The sequence below is a fragment of the Hevea brasiliensis genome, chromosome 11 (assembly GCF_030052815.1).
Source record: "Hevea brasiliensis isolate MT/VB/25A 57/8 chromosome 11, ASM3005281v1, whole genome shotgun sequence".
Classification (NCBI taxonomy): Eukaryota; Viridiplantae; Streptophyta; class Magnoliopsida; order Malpighiales; family Euphorbiaceae; genus Hevea; species Hevea brasiliensis.
Window position 1 is genome coordinate 80,958,265 of NC_079503.1, and position 15,405 is coordinate 80,973,669.

The 15,405-nt window shown below is 30.5% G+C and overlaps 3 protein-coding genes across 3 annotated transcripts; 2 read left to right on the forward strand and 1 right to left on the reverse strand.

The window, feature by feature from the left end:
* The first annotated feature begins 2,635 nt into the window (after positions 1 to 2,635).
* On the forward strand, positions 2,636 to 4,023 carry LOC110662972 (senescence-specific cysteine protease SAG39-like). Its single transcript, XM_021822151.2, has 2 exons — positions 2,636 to 3,125; positions 3,231 to 4,023. The coding sequence occupies exons 1-2, from the start codon at positions 2,690 to 2,692 to the stop codon at positions 3,821 to 3,823; spliced, it is 1,029 nt and encodes a 342-aa protein (XP_021677843.2). The 5' UTR covers positions 2,636 to 2,689; the 3' UTR covers positions 3,824 to 4,023.
* Positions 4,024 to 5,069: 1,046 nt separating this feature from the next.
* LOC110662971 (senescence-specific cysteine protease SAG39) lies at positions 5,070 to 6,548 on the forward strand. Its single transcript, XM_021822150.2, has 2 exons — positions 5,070 to 5,514; positions 5,617 to 6,548. Exons 1-2 carry the CDS (start codon positions 5,076 to 5,078, stop codon positions 6,207 to 6,209), a joined length of 1,032 nt encoding a protein of 343 aa, XP_021677842.2. The 5' UTR covers positions 5,070 to 5,075; the 3' UTR covers positions 6,210 to 6,548.
* An 823-nt stretch (positions 6,549 to 7,371) lies between these two features.
* On the reverse strand, positions 7,372 to 8,856 carry LOC110662977 (50S ribosomal protein L34, chloroplastic). The gene is made up of 2 exons (XM_021822158.2): positions 8,572 to 8,856; positions 7,372 to 7,784 (listed from the first exon to the last, which is right to left on the reverse strand). The coding sequence occupies exons 1-2, from the start codon at positions 8,798 to 8,800 to the stop codon at positions 7,528 to 7,530; spliced, it is 486 nt and encodes a 161-aa protein (XP_021677850.2). The 5' UTR covers positions 8,801 to 8,856; the 3' UTR covers positions 7,372 to 7,527.
* Between the last annotated feature and the right edge of the window lie 6,549 nt (positions 8,857 to 15,405).

The following is a 15,405-nucleotide window of genomic DNA, read 5'->3' on the forward strand; positions in this document are numbered from 1 at the left end:
GGTGTAATGAAGGTATGGACCTTCACGAATTATAGACAGCTGAAATGAAAGGGGAAACCATGTTCATTTACTTGAGGTGCATCTTAATTTTTATTCTTTCTTTAGTTGAAGTTTGCTTTGATCAAAACTTTACAGACATGGCAACGAACTCAAAATAAAGGTCATTAGCACATATACCTATTGTAATATATAAATGTGTAAAGGGGAACATTAAAATTTCCCAAAATGTCTTTTATTAATTTTATTATTTACAACTATATTTTTTTATTATCTAATTAATTTTTAAGTTTATATAAATTTTAAATTTTTAGTTCTATTTGTATTTAAATTTTAATTAATTAATTTTTTTTTAATTCAATATATATATATATATATATATATATATATATATATATGTGGCACATAGCTTTTTTATTGAATCCTAATAGATTTCTATCTCTATCTTATAATTATTTATGTAAAAATAATAAATATTTTAATACAATAATAAATATTTTATTTACTTTTTAATAACAATAATAACAATAATAATAATATATCTAAATCATTCCATACCCGAATCATTCTAATGATAATAATAATTTAAAAATAAATTATTACTAAAAATAATGATTATCTAAGACTTGTTATATTAAAATTTCATTATTTTCAATAGTTTTTATTTTATATGAATAACTCTTTAAATGAATCCTATCTATCTTATAAATTATGTAAAAATATTTTAATACAATTATATTTGAATTTATGTAAAAAAGAGAAGAGAAATTAATTTTTGTTAGGCAACATTTTAATTCTTTTATTAATGTTTTTGAAATTTTCTTTTAATTTACTTTCTTAGTTCTTTGAAAAAATAATCCATATAAAATAAATTTATATTTTATTTTAATTATAGATATATCTCTAAAATTCTTATTGCATTAATACAAGTTTTTTTTAGAGAAAACATTAATATATATATATATATATGTCTAATTAAAATTGATATGTAAGGACTATATACTCCAACGAAAAGTATTCTAAAAAAATTCAAATTAGTTGATTTCTTAAAAATATTTAATTAATATATAATGTATAATAAAATTATATGAATTTAAAATTTTTAAATAATTTATATATATATATATGAGAGAAAAAACATTTAAATAGATAAACATATATTTTTTAAAAATTAATAATTAACATAATACGTTAAGCTTGAATTAATTATAAAATTAACATAATTAATTAACATAATTAATAAGATGATTAAAATTTATAATACTGATATTTTATTTTAAAATGTTACACTATTAAAGTTTAAAAATGTTAATATGTTTGTGTATAAAAAAACAATATTTTTAAATTTTTTAAATACTATAATTTCATCATAATTTCGCAAATAGTAAATACATATAAAAAAAATAGAAATCATCCTTTAAATATAGAATTATTATTTTAATTTAATAGATTCATATTTCTTTATAAATATAAATTTTTTTAAAGAGTCTAATTTTTATATGAATAAAAGTATTATTAACGTCAATATTTCTTTATTTTATTATTTATTTTTATTTTTTATATAAAAAGAAAATTTTAGTTAATAATTTATTATTTATAAATAATTTATTAATATTAATATATTTTCAATCTTTTTTTAATTTTTCTTTATATCATAAAAAAATATGAAATTAGGTAAAATATTATATATCAAATAAAAATTAATAATATTGGTATTTATTGATGTAGGTGTGTATGGTTAATTCTATTAAACAAAACTAAAAGATCAAATAAAAAATAATTAGAATTAAAAAAGATCACAATCATATAAAATTACACCAAATTAAATTTATTTAATTGTTATATGTATAAATTTTTAAATAGTGTTGAAAAAAGTTTAATTTTTTTACACTAATTACATATATTTTATAAAACTTATAAATTACTGAAAACTAATTAGTCTTGATCAATTTAGTATTTCATTATTGAAGAAATTTAACATTAACAAATAGTTAAATTTATATATTAATAAAACACTTACTATTATACAATTATATTATAATAATAAATTTTTCATAATAAAATTCACCTCTATAATATTCACTTGCAACAATTTTTTTTATTAATATACTTTTATTTTCATTAACTTATATTTAAAAATGATAAAATGCACATATAACATATATTATATATCATAAAAAATAAAAAATAATAATATTATTATTATATTATATTATATATAAAAATATTAAATCACATATATATAATATGTGCAGAAACATGCCACGCAAGTTTGAGAATGAATATATATATATATATATATATATTAAAAAAAAAAGACAATTGATCAGTCTTGGACCAACGCCTAACAGACCAACAGAAGGCTTCTTAATAATTAGAGAAATCAAGTCCCAAGAAGCAGATACAGCTTCTCATAACACTACAAACACTAGATAACGTACGTGAAAGGTGAAGCTCATAGAAGGAAGCAACGTCAAGAAACTGAACTTCAGTTGTCCATATCATCAACAACTTGCCGGATTCACCAAGCAATATGGGAATATGCACCTTTGTAGGAATCCTATAGAGGGACTAATGCCCAGCTATAAATACCTTTAGTTCTCAAAGAACTAATGTGCCAGACATACACATCCTACAAACTCTTTACCTGTAATCACAATCTTCAACAGCGATATCATATTCACTTAGCAGAATGGCAGCAATTCTTGAAAACAAACTAATTTTTGTGGCGGTTTTGGTAGTGGGGCTCTGGGCATCTCAAGCCTGGTCGCGCTCGCTGAAGGATGCAACCATGACTGAGAAGCATGAAATGTGGATGGCTAAATATGGACGTGTTTATAAAGACAATGCAGAGAAGGAAAGACGCTTTAATATATTCAAGGAGAATGTGGAGTTCATTGAATCCTTCAACAATGCTCGGAATAGACCTTATAAGCTAGGCGTCAATGAATTTGCAGACATAACTAATAAAGAGTTCAGGGCCTCTAGAAATGGATACAAAAGGTCTTCCATTCTTAAGACAACTGAAACATCATCGTTTAGGTATGAAAATGTCACTGCAGTGCCAAACTCCATTGATTGGAGGAAGAACGGAGCTGTCACCCCGGTTAAGGACCAAGGTCAATGCGGTAAGGCACATTAGCCTACTCTGTTTACCTGTCTTTACATGGCAGTATAATTTTCGTTAACTAACTTAATCATGTATTATATATGAATTATAAAAAAAATTGTAGGATGTTGCTGGGCATTTTCTGCTGTGGCAGCCATGGAAGGGATTGCAAAGCTCTCAACAGGGAAGTTGATATCTCTTTCGGAGCAAGAACTAGTTGATTGTGACACAAGTGGGGAAGATCAAGGCTGTGAAGGTGGCCTTATGGATGATGCATTTGAATTCATCATTAAAAATGGAGGCCTAACTACTGAAGCAAATTACCCCTACCATGGAGTGGATGGCACTTGCAACACAGGGAAGGCATCTAACCACGCAGCCAAGATTACTGGTTACGAAGATGTGTCTGCCAACAACGAGGAGGCACTATTGAAAGCAGTAGCCAACCATCCAGTTTCTGTTGCCATTGATGCCAGTGGATCTGCCTTTCAATTCTACTCAAGTGGGGTCTTTACAGGAGATTGTGGAACTGAACTAGACCATGGAGTTACTGCAGTGGGGTATGGGACAAGTGATGATGGTACCAAGTATTGGTTAGTTAAGAACTCATGGGGAACTTCCTGGGGTGAGGATGGATACATAAGAATGGAAAGAGACATTGATGCTAAGGAAGGCCTTTGTGGAATAGCCATGGAACCTTCCTACCCAACTGCATAAATGGCAGCAAAGTAAAGACAGGTGGACCTTAAAATTCTAATTCTCCAAAAAAAAAAAGAGCTATTTGGTGTGATACTATTTTTATTCTGTTAACTCTTGCACTGCAGTGCAGTGTGTATGTAAATAAAGGTTTACTTTGGTAATGAAATGGGTGGTGATTCCCCTTTCAATCTTAGTTGTACTTGTACTCCATGTCCAAGCATCAAAGTTGAATGCAAATCATAAAATTTTTACTACAAATTGCTGATAGGTTTAGTAGATGAAGTTCATTTTTGAGGCAATTAAAAATATAACTTCAAAATATAATATTATGTTTTAGTTAACTGATGTTTGTCAGGATCATATTAGGCTTCTCATAGAATTTTTTGGTTTTTCTTTTGAATCTTGGTATTGAATGCTCAAAATGAATAAGCATTTTGTTTGATGCCAATAGTTTGCTAGTAAATCTAGAGGTCCAACTAAAAAATTTCTGATAATAAACTGGCTTTAGTCCCTTTGAAGAAATAAACTAATAATTCTCCTTATTAAATAATTTTGCCCCAGCAGCATAAGTCAAACAGATCAAATGTAAGACACCTCTGTATGAGTTAATTTTGAGGTCAATCAAAGACATGCTAAGGGCCCATGGTAATGAATAAAGCAGGAGCAAACAAAAGAGAAATCCAAAACTATATATAGCTAATGAAGTTTCTGTAATCTACCTTTAAATGTATTTTCTTTCTGTTACAAATATAACTCACCACACACCTCTTTTATTTCAATTGAATCGTAACGTAAAATTTTCGATTGATCGAATCATATTTTGTATCTATAAAGATATATTCAAAATTCATGCCGCATAAAATAATGAAACATTTTTTCAAGAAACATGTTATGGGTGAGACACGACATCAGGGGAAGGCATCTACACGATACAACCTTTGACTCTTTGTCTAAAATTACCATAATTAATAATTAGTTAAATAAACTCTGCTGCTTCTGCGAACAATAAAAATAACTAAAATTGAAGCAGTGTCCACGGATATAATTTCACCTGTCCTTATCATAAACGACTTGCCTGTTTCACAACATGAGGAAACCTATTCAGGTCCTAAAAATATCTCTAGCTCTCAAAGAGATCACATGTACACAATCAGTTACACTTACACTTCAAAAACTTTTATCTGTAATAGCCACCTACCTTGTGTTTTTTTTTCTCTTCTTTTCATTCAACTCGTGCAATAGCTGTAGTACTACGAAACAAAGTGGTGCTATGGCTGCAGTACTAGGAAAAAAAGCAATCTTCTTGGCAGTGTTAGTGGTGGGGCTTTGGGCTTCCCAAGGCTGGTCTCGCTCATTCTTTGAAGCTTCCATGGTGGAGAGGCATGAAATGTGGATGGTTCAATATAGACGTGCTTATGAAGACAGCACGGAGAAGGAGAGGCGCTTCAAGATATTCAAGGAGAATGTGGAGTTCATTGACTGTTTCAACAAGGCTAGGAATAAGCCTTACAAGCTAGGCATCAATGAATTTACAGACCTCACTAATGAAGAATTTCGTGCCTCGCATAATGGATTTGTGATGTCTTCTCATCGTACTTCATCCAGAATAATGCCATTCAGGTATGAAAATGTCACTGAAGTTGCATCTGGCCTGGACTGGAGAACAAAAGGAGCTGTTACCCCTATCAAAGACCAAGGTCTTCAATGCAGTAAGTCACATATATGTAAACACTATTCATTACATACATTTTCAATTCAACAGTGTACTAATTGAAACCTTTGCTCTTGTGCGCATTGTATGCAAATGGCAGGATCTTGTTGGGCTTTTTCTGCAGTGGCAGCAATGGAAGGGATCACTAAACTCTCAACTGGGAAGTTGATCTCTCTTTCAGAGCAAGAATTGGTTGATTGTGACACAAGTGGAATAGACCTAGGTTGTGACGGTGGTTGTATGGATCATGCATTTGAATTCATTATCCAAAACAATGGCCTTAGCACTGAAGCAAATTACCCCTACTGGGGAGTTGATGGAAATTGCAACTCCATGAAAGCAGCAGATCATAAAGCCATGATCACCGGTTTCGAATATGTGCCTGCCAACGATGAGGAGGCATTACTCAAGGCAGTGGCACACCAACCAGTCTCTGTTGCCATTGATACTGGTGAATCTGCCTTCCAACATTATTCGAGTGGGGTATTTACAGGAGACTGTGGAACTGAGTTGGATCATGCCGTTACTTTGGTTGGATATGGGACAAGTGATGATGGAACCAAGTATTGGTTAGTCAAGAACTCATGGGGCACTAGCTGGGGTGAGAGTGGATACATAAGAATGGAAAGAGATATTGATGCTGAGGAAGGCCTATGTGGCATTGCCATGCAGCCTTCCTATCCAACTCCATAAATGATATTGGGAAACCTCTTCCAGGTTCTCCTACATTGCCTTGTTGTTTCTTAATGGGAAGCGCTCTTGTACTGCAATCCATATGCATATGAAATATATCATGCTGTTTCGTCTGCTACTAAGGCAAAGACTCCCGTAGAATGATCTTCGTTTGAAGCTTTATACTCTTATCCACTATAATTTGTCTTATCCACTATAGTTTGTTTTCGTTGGGTTTGAAAAAAAACAAAGAAAATTTAGAGAGTTGAAAATTGACACAGATTTCTGCTGAAACTTTGATGCATTTATTGTTTTTCCTTCTTAATTTGCTTTACAACAAAACGTCACATGGTTTCTACCTAATCAGCTAAGAGAGGAACAGAGGTCTTTACTTTTTTTCTTTTGAAACTAAGGAGGCCTTTACTTAAAATATTAGTCTTACAAGTTTAGACATATCATATCTACTTTTACCGCTAAATTTCAGGATTTTATTTCAAACAAAATAAATTAACTAAATTCTTGCAATGTGCACAAATTTAGAATTTGAAGCAATCGTATCACATGCTTCAACAGATTCCCTATCTTCAAATCTCCATTTTCTACTTCTCCAAAAAAAAATAAAATAATTGCAGCATCATTATGGGAGAATTAAACTGCTGTTACGAATAACTTCTAAGTGATCGCATTGTCTATTTCAGAGACCAATATATTTATCAGCCAATCTGCTGTTCCCCCATCACATAAATTTAACATCTAAGGCTGACATTCCTGGGAATTCTAAGTGCATAATAGCAGCTACACAGAAATAACTCAAACCAGCTCTTAGATCTGAAAGGAGAAGAATCAAACTGTAACAGCAGGAGATGGCCGTAAGCTTCTACAAGCCAAATCTATCCCATGAAGAAGATGATAAAAGAAAAATGCAAGAATAAGGCTATGGTTGATATTTCAGAATTTTACAACAAAATTCTGAATGTTAATACTTGTATGAGGGGAAGGGGATAAGTAGAGATTTGAATTCTAAAAAGAAATGAACAATAGGTGTCAAATCACTCAAGGTTAGGACAGGTAGCTGAACCTAGAGACAAATTCAGACTATCTGAAGAATAACATTCAGTGAGAATATCCAATTGGCCCCTTGAAAACTAGTAATACTACAAGCATAAAATGAGAACAACAGAAATAAATCAAGACAGAAAGCAGGAATTGATATACAAAGGGCATTACAAATGGAAAATTTGAGATAATATCTTTGAATACGAACTTGCAAAGGTATCAAGTGTACAAAAACAATTAGTAGGCACTATTACACTTCATCAAATGAACCTATTAGACCAATTTAAAGATGACGTTTTCCTGAATTAGGGTTGGACTTGGTGCAAAGGAGCCATCGTCCCTTGGCACGTCGACGTTTCAACACTGCCCTTCCACTGGTGGTTTTCATCCTTCGACGGAAGCCATGAGTCCTGGCCAGAGACTTCCGAGACCTGTTCCTCTTGGTTTGACAAAGAGCAGCCTTTCCAGCTCTGACTACTAGGCCGTAGCCTCTTTCCTTTCTTACCCCACTAGAATTCATATCCAATCCCAAAGACAAACCTACATAACAGTGGGTGTGGGTTACATTAAGTCCAAGAAATGAAACTACAACTTTTTTTTATACAACAGCACACTCATGCTCCTACTATAGCATGTAATACAGATTTGAAACCCTTCTCTGAAACAGAGAAAGTTGGACTCTTGCAACACAATCATATCTTGGCACTATAAAAGACTGCAACTAAAGTCTTGGATTATATAACTCATTTGTTCTCTCATATAACGAAAGTGCTATCGCAGGTATACCCATCTGATAAGTACAGTAGTCCACACTCCACCAAACTCATTAGGATGCAAGATGTGTGCAATGCCTTAATACATATTATAGCAAAACGAATCACAAACATTAATACTGAACAAAATTAATGAGATTATTATCTAATAATGTATTAACGTGCAGCAAGCCTGCAAGCACTATAGTAACAGTTGTTCTAAATCAATCTTCCAACATCTACCTATCCTAAATTGCTTGTTTAGAAATTTAAAATTAATTTAATATTCAAAAGAACCAAAATTTACTTCAATCATTTTCCCATAAAATAATAATTACCCCTTCTCGTAAAGAAAACGATTCCAGAAGCAATGCTCAACTAACATTTCCAATCAACAATTTAAGTTCGGAATAGAAAAATCCAGAGTCTATTTTCTGAAAGTAAGAATGTAACAAGAAGGAGATACCCCTCAAATCTTCCACCGTAAAACCATAGAATAACCACTCAATTGAAATAGGCATCACAAAAATAACAAAAATCAAAGTATAATTCGATATGGGTTTGGGTTTAGCTACCTGAAAAGGAAGAAGGGAATGCGAGAGAAGAAGAGAGAAAGGAGCAGTGAAGAAGTCCTGAGCGAGATGCAGAGTTGCTGAACACATTTATTGAGAAATTGCTTCTTGGTTTTGAACCAGTAAAGAGAGACAGAGAAGTTGATGGACCACGAGCAGTTGGCACGCTTCGAGTCGACACCCATGGTGGCGGTGTACACGAAACCGTCGATAATGAAGCTGTCAGTGCCATTCTTATGAATCTTATCTGTGACAGGTTCTTGGAGATGCAGTGTTTTCTTATCAACGGAATTCTGACGCAAGTAGAGAAGGCCCAATAGCTTAACAAATGGGCCTATTTGAGCCCATGAAAAACGGCCCATGAGAATCCAATTTACGACCAGCCTGTAGAGAATCCATGACAATTAACAGATTCACAGGGCTTGCTGTTATTTGCGGGTTGAAGTTGGTTTCCTGAGCTTTAGGGGCCGTTGGGCAATAAACGTCTCGTGGCATTGATTTGGACAAAGAAAAATAATTGGTGCATCAACAATCAAGTGATTTGGACAAAGAAAAATAATTGCTATTGATCTGTCACTTGCTAAAACCACCAGTGGAGCCATTAGTCCACATCATTATGTAGAAGGGAAATCCTGTAAAATTTATCGAGTACAATTACATCACATGTCGGTCAACAACAAAATCATTTGATTTTTAATATATTTTTCATCCTCAGGCCTTGACTACGTGTCTGTCTGTCATTAAAGTCGAAAGAGTAAAATTATTTTAAAAAAAAATGTATTGATATTAAAAAAAATAATTTTAAAAAAATAATTTTATTATTTTAATATTTTAATGATTAAAATTTATTAATTATAATTTTAAATTATTTTTAATACTTTTTAACAATATATTAAAAAATATATTTTTTTCATAACCACAACTCCAATATTAATGTTAAACAAATTTTATATCTTTTTGCTTACATGGCAAGATATGAAATTTAGTTCATTGAAAATCCTGACCACATGCAGAAATTCATATTAAGATTCTATTTATTTTATAAAAAATAATTTATATATTAAATATGTTTTTCATAAAAATTATTTTTTCAGAAAATATTCTATAAAAGTAATTTCCATTATTTGGTATATATATATATATATATATATATATATATATAATTGTTAAAATCTAAAAAATACTTAAAAATGGCTTAGGTCTGTTTACATGCAGAAAATAGTTTTTTATTTTTCATTTTCTATTTTTTAAGAAAACTCTAGTTTTCATTTTCTATAGAGAATAAGAGAAAATATGAACGCAGATAATAAAAAATAATTTTCTAATTCAAATAAATAAAACAATTATTCATATCTTTCATAATTAAAAAAATAAATCATTATAAAATATATTTTTAAACTTTTTTAATATATGTTATTCATTTATTTTATAATAATATGATTTATTTGTTATTATTTTTAAAGTAATTATTCAATTTTAATTATAAAAAAAATAATATAATTTGATTATAAAAATGTCAAAATTGAAGAAAAAACGTTTATTATAAAGAAAACTTTTGTCCAAATTAAGAGTTGTTAAAAAGAGCATCTGTTTAAATATAATGATTAGAAGATATTAGAATGATTTTAAAGTAAAATTTGATATATTTTAATAGTAAAATTTTAAAATAATTATTTTTTTTTATAAACAAAATTGATTTTATAATTCAATCCACAAATAAACAAAATGGATTTTTGAAGAATGGGAAAGAAACAAGCTAAAACAAATATGGTGGCATATCGACCTTTGTTTCATGTTGTGAGCCTCAAATGCAAAAGCAAAGCCAAATGACCTAAAACAAGAGTGTAGTTATGGTGATTGGGAGTGGACAAAACACATTACTCTCACAAGAAGTTTCTGAAAGGGGGCAAAATGGATGTGATGTGTGGCTTAATCTGATACGCAACTTGGGAAAATGCCATTTTAGTGGGCCTTCACCATTTCTTAGCAGCCCACTTGCTTACCTGTAGCCCACCTTAGCAACCTTTTTAATAGGGTGTGGTGGCATGAGAGATTCTTTCCTTTTCAAGCTTCAACCTTGCTGCAGAAGCCGGAATCCATTATATTATATCACCATTGCCCCACCCTATAACCACTTTATGGAGGTGTGGTCCTGTTGATGATGATCGTCTCTTAACCTTGATATCTTTGTTTAAACGACCAAGTTATTCGATATGCTAGGTCTTGTATTCATTTGAAATAGAACCAATAAACCAGGAGAAGTATGATCCCAAGTAGACTACTCAAATAGAATAAGAAAGATTTACAAATTAATATATTATATTCATACATAAATAAAATTAATTATTTATAAAAATAATATAATAGAGCATATAGACTGATAAATAAGTAAACTATGCGCTTCACTGTTTATATCTTTTTATAAAATTTATAGATAACCTCTAAATTTAAATATCATGTAGGTTGATCAATAGACAACCTATGTGTTTCATTACTCTTCTTTCTTTTTTTTTATGAACCCACAAATAACTTAATGTATGCATCAAATAAAGCATTCTTTCAAAAAAAAAATAATAATAATTTTCTAACAAAATACATAATAACTCTATTAAAAAAAAGTACAATAAAATTATACACTTAAAATCTATCAATAATAATAAATTTGAGTATTTATTTGCTCAAGATCTATCAATAACGATGAATCTAATTATGAGATATACCCACAATTCATTCTAAAGATATACCCAGATTCATTCTAAATGAACATATATTTAAGAATTTAAAAAAAAAATAGAAAAAAAAAAGGAAGATTGCTATCAGTAAAAACACCCGGCCACCTAAATAGGAAATTAAAGAAGGAAAGGAGAAAGGAGTGGGAAAATGATAAGAAAGAGGGAGAACTTGAAAGTTTAGTCTTATAATTGTGCAAAACATCACCTCCTCCAAGGAAATGGAAGAGCCTCATGTGCACATTGACAAGGATGTGCTGTTTTCAACACTAGCCTATGGACAGATTTCAATTATACTGGATTAATTAGTAGATTATTATGTGCAATTTGCAGGTCTTTTATCCTGAGATGCCCCTATTAGGAGGGCCCTAACATTAATTGTGTTTACGCAAAGTTAATCCTTAAGGAATCCATAATCAATATTTCATCAATAAAGTGATTGAGACATAAATTTTGTTTCCTTCAAAAGAGGGAGTATTAAATAGCAAAGCAACTGTCGGTAAATATAAATAAATAAATAAATAAATAAATATATATATATATATATATATATATATATATATATATATTGTTAAAATCAAGTTTAAATTAAAAAATAATAAAAAATAAAATTGATCAGTTTGAACCGAAATAGAGCGGTTCAGTTCAATTCGATTTTTCATCTATTTTGATTTGGTTCAATTTTAAAATATGCAATTTGATTTTCATGATTTGATTTGGTTCGATTCGGTTTGGTTTGAATCAAATGCTCACCCCTACCGCCTAGACTAAAATGGGTAGAACTCGAAAACCTAATTCAGCTGCCACCAATATCAACTTCATATTCACCAGCAACGCTTGATTGGCCTTACAAATGAAACTGGAGGGCAGCTTGGATAAACAACATGCAGAGTAGATCATCAACATCAGAAGGAAAGCACAAACACCCCAGTAAACAAAAAACCTTGCTCGCCTGCTCAACACTTACAAAGCCAGAGGAATGCCATAGGAAAGCATGGGACTCAAGCCATTGCCGAATGAATTTGGGAAAGGGCTTGGCAAAAGAGATTAGATCTGAACCAATCTCTGAAACTGCCAGACAACACCTATTTCAAAAAGTTTTACAATAGAACACAGAGGAAGCCACCTATTCTAAGAATTTTCATAATAGACCACAGAAGAAGCCAACTTCAACATGTAGAGCTTCCCCATTACAACCTATCACAAACCCCATCTAAAAGGAGGGATAAGTATATATAATAAGCATGTTAAATTTATATGAATTTTATAGAAAAAATTTAATATAAAAATTATTAAACGTCTTCTTATGTGAACTTAAACCTATAATAGCCGCACTCTTAAAATTATTTTGACACAACTGGCAAGAATTTCAAATTTTATCATATACAACTTGAAACCTGATCAATAAATTGAATATAATATCTTATTTACATTTATTTCTTTTTATTTGTTAATTAGATTATGTAAAAAATGATAAATAAAAAATTGAAAATATACATTGTATTCAATAAGAAACTTTATATTTATTACAAAAATTAAATGAATATAATAAATAAAAAATTTGGAAATCACAAATTAATTTAGAATTAAGAAAACTTGAAAATAGATTTTAGATTATATAAAATAAAATTTGAATTAATTTAAAAAAATATTAATAGTATTCCCCTTTAATCAAAAGCCTCTTTAGTCCAAAGCAGAAAGAGAAAGAGAAGACCATTATCATTATGGCATTCAAAAATATAAGAGCTGTTATTATGGATGGTTTGGTTGGTTTATCTTTGAAGGAAGATTGGGCCATTGAAGAATAGAAAATTCCATTTCTCAATCATTTTGATCCTCTTCTGCTTATCTTGAAATATGAAATATCCCATGGAATGGAAGGAGGAACCCCACTTTGCCAAATGTTGGGTTGCTTCTCTAAGCTTCCACCAACCCACCATTGAGAGTAGTTTAGCTTTCACCAATTTTCCAAATGCCACAAATAGTGGCCCTCAGCATTCATTGGTGATGGTGTAAATACCAAATCATCTCTATTCCCAAAATTCAATCATCTTTCTGATTTTCTGATCAAAATGGTCCCTCTATCAAAAATCTAACCCAGGAAAAAGGAAGAAATTATCAACTTTATTCTATTTGTTTAGGTGTATTCATCAGACATGCAAATTGAAACCTATTCAGAGTGTTAATTTCATAGATCGAACGCTTGATCAATCATAGAGTATAAGTACACGTTTACCATTATATCAAATTCGCTTGAATATTTTATAACTATATTACTATACCAAGAAATAATCATTAGTTATATTAGATTGCCTAACAATCTTTTTTTGTAAAGAAAATTGAATGGTTCAAAATTTTCAAAGGTTCCATCATTTTGTTATTATAATTTATAATTTGAATTCTAGCCCACTAATAGAAAAAGAAAATATTTGTATTTTGGCCAAGTATACCAACTTGATTATATATTAGGGAAAATACTGATCAATATGTGTTGTATAACTTAAATTATCAGAGACAGAAAGTGCATGATGATGCAGAAGAGAGAGAGGCAATGTCGTTGAAAAGGAGAAAATGAATAGTTAAACATAAAGGAGAGTCCACCAGCACAGCACCAAGAGGATGGGGCCATGGCTGGTAGTGGTGGGACGAAAGCAAGACAGGTCAAGAAACCTCAGTGGGACCTAATGGACTCACAGTCACACAGAATGTGCGATTGCTAAACCGCTGCTTAGGAAATAGGTTCATGGATGATAAAAGAAACAGATGGTAAAATCCAAATTTTGGAATGCTTATACCAGAGGGCGACAGGCAGTCGTCCTATATTGTGACTGATACGTCGGCCAGTGACCGCTGCTGTAGCTGTGGAGACCCATATTTTGGACGTCACCTCCTGTTTTTTTCTGCCTACATATATTTTCCTGCTTATTTTCATCCCTCCTCTACTCTGTCTGGTTTCAAATTTCTGTGTGCCACAAAATCTACTATACTCAATAAATTCAACCTAATTTAAAAAAAAAAAATGGTCCTGTATTTTGATTTAGTCCAGTAATTGATAACATATCTCTTAGTAGAGACATAAAATAATTTTTAGAGTTCTTGTTTACAAATTTAAATTTTTAAGTTGAGTGATTTTTTGATGTGATACCATAATTTTTCAGACTAAAAGGTCTAAATTTTGAATTTTGACTACCCCATCTATTAGTTGAATGTTTTTGTATAAGATAAAATGAATTTGTACTTATTAACACTTTAAATCTGGTAAGGTTTCACATGTAAGAGAAATAAAATTATTTTCGAAATCTCATCTATAAACTTAAGTTTTTAGGTCGAGTAGTTTCTTGACATTACTTAACAGACTCTACTTTCTAATTTTTTAATAAAAAATATACACTAAATGATTATTTTATGAAAAAGATTGGAATGTGGGTCCAGATTCTTCCAATCTATGTGAGATTCATTTACATTATTGATTGGTTGATCTTGTGAACACCTTTAATTAGTTATGGTCAATTAATTTTGCTTGTATTATACCCTTATCATCCTATAATGGGATTATAAATTTTTTATTGGATTTGATGGATTACCAGCTTCATCTTCAGCTTCATTGAGTAGCTAATGAGGGCTTGCTCAATAATAATGATGGGGATTGAGCCTAAGCATTGATATTCAAAATGAGAAGAAAAAAAATCAATTAATGGAATCAATATATATTAAAAATTTTCATGCTTAGAGACAAACATGGTATTATCAATTGGTCATGTCATATTTAAAGCTGCCCTTAATCTTGTGCTAATGTCAACTTCTCTGTCTATGCTAAAATATTGTATTTATTTCTACAACCTATTGTTCTTATTTATTTATTTTAATAACTGCCTTTATATGTTTCTATTAATGTCTAAATTTATGCTCTCACATCCTCTTATATACATATAATGGTTACAAGTAGAAGATTTTTGCAATTTCTTGTTTCATTAACGCATGCATTTCCTAACTTAACATGCACATACCCAACAAAAAATGTCATTGAACTAAATATTGAAGCTGAAAATTATAAACATAACATAAAAAAAAATGTTAGCTAAATTAATTAATTAAAACACATCCAATT

What these genes read in the sequence shown, in the direction of transcription:
- LOC110662972 (XM_021822151.2), top strand. Translation starts at nt 2,690, where the DNA reads ATGGCAGCAATTCTTGAAAACAAACTAATTTTTGTGGCGGTTTTGGTA. An exon ending in TAAGGACCAAGGTCAATGCG is followed by an intron (nt 3,126 to 3,230) that starts GTAAGGCACATT and finishes AAAAAATTGTAG; the next exon opens with GATGTTGCTGGGCATTTTCT.
- LOC110662971 (XM_021822150.2), top strand. Translation starts at nt 5,076, where the DNA reads ATGGCTGCAGTACTAGGAAAAAAAGCAATCTTCTTGGCAGTGTTAGTG. An exon ending in AGACCAAGGTCTTCAATGCA is followed by an intron (nt 5,515 to 5,616) that starts GTAAGTCACATA and finishes TGCAAATGGCAG; the next exon opens with GATCTTGTTGGGCTTTTTCT.
- LOC110662977 (XM_021822158.2), bottom strand. Translation starts at nt 8,800, where the DNA reads ATGGCACTGACAGCTTCATTATCGACGGTTTCGTGTACACCGCCACCA. An exon ending in ATTCCCTTCTTCCTTTTCAG is followed by an intron (nt 7,785 to 8,571) that starts GTAGCTAAACCC and finishes ACTGTTATGTAG; the next exon opens with GTTTGTCTTTGGGATTGGAT.